General features: G+C 39.5%; 1 protein-coding gene across 1 annotated transcript; it reads right to left on the bottom strand.

The window, feature by feature from the left end:
• Positions 1 to 2,951: 2,951 nt before the first annotated feature.
• On the bottom strand, positions 2,952 to 6,292 carry LOC149114940 (uncharacterized). The gene is made up of 2 exons (XM_089284605.1): positions 5,933 to 6,292; positions 2,952 to 3,645 (listed from the first exon to the last, which is right to left on the bottom strand). The coding sequence occupies exons 1-2, from the start codon at positions 6,085 to 6,087 to the stop codon at positions 3,363 to 3,365; spliced, it is 438 nt and encodes a 145-aa protein (XP_089140731.1). The 5' UTR covers positions 6,088 to 6,292; the 3' UTR covers positions 2,952 to 3,362.
• Between the last annotated feature and the right edge of the window lie 810 nt (positions 6,293 to 7,102).

Raw genomic sequence — 7,102 nt, 5'->3', positions numbered from 1 at the left:
GGTGTTCACCCTGTCCCCGCAAATTCTACTCTTCCAGTCCCTGCTGAAGAAATTACAGCTAAAGGCTGGGCCCTGAAAGTGACGAGAAAGGCCGCTCGTTTAATGAAAAACAACAAAAAAACTAGCTTGAAGAAAAGTTTTTCTCGGGTCAGGAGACGGCCATAAAAGTCGAAGCAGTTACTGTAGCACAAAAGATGAGGCGCTCAAAAGATGAGGCCAGAATCAGGCGGTTCACCTGTGATGAGTTCCTGACTCCCTGCCACGTTTAATCCTTCCTCTCGAGAATGGCTTTAAAGCTAAGAAACAGACAGGAGCAGGTCCTCCAAGAAGACACAACAGCCGCTGAGAATCAAGCTGTAGATATTTTTGACAAGTATCAGCTAACTCATCCAATTGCTTATGACTCATTCAACTTGTGTGTCTTAAACGCATCTATAATGTCTTTAAAAAGCTAATCGTCAACATTAGTGCTTCGCTTGATAGATGAGGGTATTTTAAAGCGCCCTGCATAGGGTTGAAAACTAGTCTTGTGCAGACATGCAGCTGTGCTCCATCACAGAACTGAACGACATTAGTCACTGTGGGGTGCCTCAGGCTCATAACGAATGGTGCCTACAAAATACAAACGTGTTTCCGCCAGATTAAGAAAACATGGAAAAAGAAAATCTTAGCCGGGGTTATTAGAATCCACAAAGAAAACTGGGGGTAGTCATTAATTTTTCCGAGATAATTAGCTACTGCTGACGGTAGCATTTTTTCTGAAAAAAGGGTAAAGATATTTCTTCACAGATTCTCCTAAGGTTCGCCTTTACATGCAGAAAACTAAACATATTAAAAAATATCTTTAAACTACGTGGTAAGTGGTAATATAAAAACTACTTTTGATATGTATTTAATAACAGAATCGTCGCAACAGCGCTTTGAGCGTCCCTGGACAGCACTCCTCTGGCTTAGTCAAAATACAGTCTACATAACTTTTCCTTACAGCCAAAAACTAATGCATTGTTGAATAGGCTTGCCACTTCCAATTCATACCATAAAATGTAGCTGTAATCACCCCTTTTTCAAAAGTTAGTTGAGTTGTATTATCCTTTCGAAAACTTTGTCGGTGTCCGTTGCATTTTTTCCTGTTACTTCCTAAGTAAGTTAAACATTGACGTCTCTCGCAGTTGTTTTGCGCGCGCATCATGCCATCTACAGTTGAATTTCAATATGATATTTTCTACGGATACGATAAAAGCTAGTTTCTCAGCTGGAGGCCGCTCACGGTTAGTGCTTAGCGATATGCTGCTTTTCTGGTAATCCCGGTTTTAGTACAGGCTCGTAATTTTAGTGCGAAATTTGTTTCGGCCACAATAGATTTTTTTTTAAGTCGCACGCTTGGTAGGGTAGTTAATTACGTCACTAGTTCCAACCCAAGCGCGCGCCTAGCGTTTAAACCATGCCTTACGTAATGCACAGACCGTGCGCCCACAAAAAAGAAGGCACTGTCCTTAACTGCCCTTCAGTAATTTTCTGAGCATTTTCTTTTCTGATGCAAAAGTGAAACGGCTAAGAAAATGTAAGGAGTTTCAATAATACGTCGCTTACCATTACTTCCTGCGCACTATTCGTCAGTCTGTTGTCTTTTCCAAAATTTGATGGCACTTCCGGCAGCGAAAGACACAACCGTCCCGCTTTATCTGATCAGTAAACATGCTCTACCCCATTAATTTTTCCCCTAACTTTCTTGCATCCTATTAATCTTTTACCCAAATATCCAGTATCCTGAAAACCCCTAATAGGGCCTCACTGATGAACTGATAAAGCTGATCAAGATACACAGATCATAATCTTTTGACCTGATACTGTCTATCGTTTTCTTTTTTTCTTTTTTTTTTTTTTAATACACGACCTCTCCTCCCCCCCCCTCCACAATTACCCTGCAAAAATAACCTAGAAAATGCCTGCAAGCAGAAGCTCATGTTCAAATCACTCTGGGAAAGCCAGTTACTAGTTTAGCCACAGAAATGCGTAAAATGGCTTTAATGTCGGTTACATTTTCACTTCCTACCCACCCTGCCCGTACCCGTTGGAATGTGCATTTGTCAAATGTAACGCAATCTGTGGAATAATGGCGGGTGCACAACAGATCAAAACAGAACTGAGCTTAAAAGAGTTCTTGATGAGAACCTTCGATTAAGAGGAGGATTTTAAAGGCTGCTAACAGACTTCTGGGTCAGTTAGGATCTCAGCAAATTGTTAAACTTCTTGTAAACGGCGGCTTATGAGACGAAAGACAAATAATATTGATAGATGTTATGAAGCGGGCTTCGGAGAGTTGAAATCTGCATAACCGTGGCGATGTCTGAGAGTGATTTCGAACACTAATCACCAAAACTGTGGCTGAAACATACTGGAAATATAACATGAAGCATCGTGGAACATCCAGTTGTCGACATGTCGCGAAGTAAGTGGAATATATCATTATTTTCTCTGTGCATCGTTATTTTCACGTTATTATACTAATTAGGACGGCGGTCTTTGTTGACAAAAGCACAGCTTAAACTTCTTCTTCCAACATTTTACAGTTTTAACTGCCCCAAAATTTTATTGCATGTTTTTACAGGTGAGACATTGCTCTTTAAGTGGAGGGTAGTTTTGGGATCCCAAGTGATGTACTTTTGGCGATATTTTCCTTTGAACTTCGCCTTTTTTATGGCGCTTCATGAGTAGTCCGAAAGGGAAGAAATTTAAAACTCGGTAAAAAAATCAGGTGATGATCAAATTGCCAAAACAGCGTCTCAATGTAACAAGAAACATTTGCTTGTCTCGAATAAAGGGTTTTTACCCGAATTTATATCGTTCTCTTTGTATGGCAAATTGTTAAAAATGTGCCCTAAAATGGCCGCTGAAAGCCCTCTCAGAGGGGCAAAACCAAGATGGTGGCCCCAGCGCTAAGATACGAATCGAATTGAACTGAAAGTTATATTTTTGTGAATCACTTATGTAGACCATTCATCTGAGGAATTTGATTTTTTCTGGTCTAAATGGCCATAGTTGAAACTTACAGAGGGCACCTCTTAAGAGGGGAGAAAGATGATAATTGAAAAAACAATAAAAAAAAGGAGAAGGGTGTGAGAAAATCCCTGCAAAAAGTGGAAATCCTTGTTTTGTTTCCAACATCGGCCGAGATATTAGCTATAACAGCAAAAGCACTTCAAGAAATATAATTCATTGAAACGTTGATCAAAATTAGCATTTATTCCTATTTAACAACTGCCCCGCAGCTCACAAACTTGTATTTATAAATTACTAGTATGTTTACCAGGATAGTGTTATTTCAAATCAATTCCCCTGACCAAGCTTGAATTATACCCAGCTTAACCACGGAAGACACGATCAATTTTGCGTCCGATACGTCGAACTGTGCGTCCGACACGTCGACCTGTGCGTCCGATACGTCGAACTTTACGTGGGACGTGTCGAATTATCCGTCGTGCTGTACGACCAATACGACCAACGCCTCTTAAAGGGTCGGAAGACCTTTCAGTGGCAGTATTGCCTTCTTCGTCTTCTTCTTCGTGTTCATCTCTGTCGTTGTCATCTTCATCATCAAAGTCATCTTCATCATTCTCTGCATCTTCCGTGGCCATCCCATAGTCACTGCAATCATATTATCAAATTTCAGTAGCATGTAATAATGAGAAAGCCTTATAAGTTGAGTGATTATAAAAGTAGCCTGCCATATATCTGGAAGAAAACTGGGAGTTTTGTGGGGAAAAAGGAAACAAGCGCCAGATTTTGTCTCGGGGACGATTTTAACCAAAACAAAACAAAACAGAACAAAACAAAATCAAAACCAAAAGCGTGGAAAATTAATTGAGGCCTCTGTACTTCCTGTGGATAAAACAGTTTTTTAATAAACAAACTGAATAATCTTACGGATGGGCGATTTATGTTTATCATCGAGTGGCAAACAAGAAAACTCAAAAGTTAAATGAATCTCAAAGAAAAAAACCGGTACAAATCAAATGCCATCTATCGTGCCGAGTGCACATGTGGCGAAACCTACGTTAGGGAAACAAAAAGAAACTTCAAAGTACGAAAAGCAGAACACGAGAACAAGTCTCACAACTCCAAACCGGCCCGTCACCTCGCAAAAAGACAACCCACGCATACACATGGAACATTGCGTGCCCCGAGAAAATAATGGAAAATAATAGAAGGCCTGCTAAAAACCAACCCTAAACAAACAAGTACATTCTTTCATTGCCAAACTGTTCCCCTCGGGAGTAACTTAATCGAGCAAAACCAAGTTGCATGTAAATTTCTATCATGTACCACTGATGATGACCCTACGGTCGAAACGTTTTGGTTTTTAATATTTTAGTAACTTTTAGTCTTTTATAAACATTTATAATAAAGTTTTCACATAACGCGCGCTCTGATTGGCTGAAAGAGCGTGCTTTATCAGAGAACAGAGCACGGGTTGATGACGGTAAGTTGGCTTTCAAATACTTGCTTCGGAATTTTCACAAATTTGCCCCAAATTAAACATCCCCTGTGATTCAGACAAACGCAATGGAAACGAGCTATTTGTCTGTAGTAAATTTGGCTCACAGAGACCATTGCTAGCAACAGTAGTGTTAAAACTGTACTAAAATAACAAGTTTTGCTAGATTCCCGCCGACCAAACACGTAGCGAAATAAACAAATTCTCAACCTAAACAATGCTTCGATAAAAGACATTATATTTGTTACGAAGGCAGAAATTATACTTAAGAAGTAAAACAACGACAGAAGACAACCATTGAACTGTCTCTGTTTGTGAAGAGAAACTTTGTTTTTTGTATTGACGCTCAATTGCTCAAACAACACTTGCATGCAGTGTAGTAACGCTCGTTCTCCGGTCATCTCAGCGAAGTGGACCGACGAGTGGTTAGTGCAAAGCTTGCTCTGATATTCTCTTCTGTGCTCGGAGTAGAACCAGTGGGAGCCGTTTAGTCTTTCTAACTTTTACGCTAGTTCGGGCAATCTTGCTGCATGCGGCTACAAGCCGTAAATAACTGTAGCCCCTTTCAAATTCAACTCGGCATTTCGCATATTCATCCGCAAGCTTTGAGCTCAGCGTCTCGTAATTTCCACTCGAAAAGTGCACGTTTTCATGGGCCACAATACGGCCGGATTCCTCTGGACTATAAACCTTCACCTGCCTTTAGATCCGTATTTAAAAATTAACTTAAAAGCGAACTTTGAAGGCATCGTTCTTCTCTGGAAAGCCGCTCAAACTACTCGAAACTGAAAGCTTAGCTGAAGTCCAGTTTGTGATTGACAGCTGTCGCTTCGTTAGCCAATCAAATTATTTGAACAATTCTAACAAGGATTGTGATTGGCTTATTTTAGCGTGCTTTAACAGAGAACAGTGCACGGCTGACGCCACTTTTGCTCGTTTGGAAAATAAAGTTTGGTTTGAAAATTCAGCCAAATTCGTGGGGAAATTATCGGATTCTTTATCATAAAACAAATAAAGAAGCCTCGACTGTGTTCTGTTCTGTTGTAAAGCACTTAGGAAGCAGTAGAGCACTCAAGAAGTGGGGAAAAACACTCTACTACGTCTCGTGTTTTCCCCTACACTTCTTTCGTGCTCTACCGCTTCCTGCTTGCTTTACAACAGAACAGAGCACAGTCGAGGCTTCTTTATTTGTTAAATAAAAAGCAGCTATTACGACAGCAGTTTTTTTAAATGTTTATAAGATAGCAAATTATGTTTTAGGCGGCTGATGTCAAACTCGTTCCCAGCGTATGAAATATGATGGTGGAAAAAGAAAGCGATAAAATGCACTTCCACATGTTACTCGATAAGCCTAGTTTCAAACGTTTATATAATGATGAACTCAAATTCTTTTCGGATTAGGGCTACCATTTTCCCCTTTTACAACCAGCATCATACCTTTTTAGATCCTCTCGTTCAAAGTCATCCGCTAATTCATCTGCAATGCCCTTTAGCTCGTTGTTTTGTGCCGCCAAATCATCATCGCCAAAACGAACTGCAAAGCCCACAGCGAGGACGAAGCCAACTACAGCTACTAGGAGTATTGCCCTCATTCTTGATAGCTTGTTGCGACTAATAAAAAGTGCAGAGAACTCCTTATTTTAAACATATCTGGGCAAATAATATTGTGAAGCTGCTTTTTTCCACGTCATAACATTTTTTTGATATTTAATGCAGTACTCCCTTTTTCATAAAAATAACTTTTTGTAATTAATCATCCGATATGTTCTAAAGCGGAAATGTCGTACATTTAATCGAAGAATATTAACAGAAATATTTTCACTCTAAAATTAACAGAATAATAAGTACATTCAGCCTGAGCGAGAAACAAATTGTTATAAAAATAATGTTTGTAATGTTCTTGTAGGTACCATAATTGCTGGCTTTTCGTTTTATAGATGGAATTTGAAAAACCTAATCATATACAACATTCTAAATGAACGTTTTTCTTTTTTTTTTTAAATTTGCAAATTTATTTCATTAGACCATTGTAACGACAATTTTTTTAAAGATTCTATTTACACATCTTGTACTGTTAGTAAACTTAGAAGTAGGCCATCTTCATAGACCGTGTAAATTTTACTGATCCAATTAAACACGCAAACTATGCAATTATTATATAATATTAAACTTTTTCTCAACATTTTATTTGAGCTCTGCACAGTTACGAATGCCAGGTGGCATTTTGCTTATTTTGTATATAACATTTTTGACTCTTATTGCCTTTGTTTCTTGACGCTTCGTTGGTGAACCAGCTACCAAGTTTGAAAACACATGCCCCGTTTCGAAATTGAGTTGGCTGATCGTTCTTCTACAATACACGTGAATGCGATTTACGTAAAACCATAATGTATTGCAAATCTACCTGAATGTTTATCCATTCTCTGTCTTGATGGCTTAATTTCTGGTAGCTTCAACACCGAAGGGAGCAGAGACTTGGGTAGCAGGGATGATGCAAATATGACGCAGAGATGGCCCAAGGATGGCGCAAAGATGACGTAAGGGTGACTCAGTGGTGAGAGGGCTCACTTCCTACTAATGTGGCCCGGGTTCGATTCCGGCCCGGTC

This window comes from Orbicella faveolata, unplaced genomic scaffold (genome assembly GCF_042242905.1).
Source record: "Orbicella faveolata isolate gen_17 unplaced genomic scaffold, um_ofav_v1 contig_13, whole genome shotgun sequence".
NCBI classification, from domain to species: domain Eukaryota; kingdom Metazoa; phylum Cnidaria; class Anthozoa; order Scleractinia; family Merulinidae; genus Orbicella; species Orbicella faveolata.
Note: the sequence above shows the minus strand (reverse complement) of the source record. Positions and strands in the feature narration are given on the sequence as shown.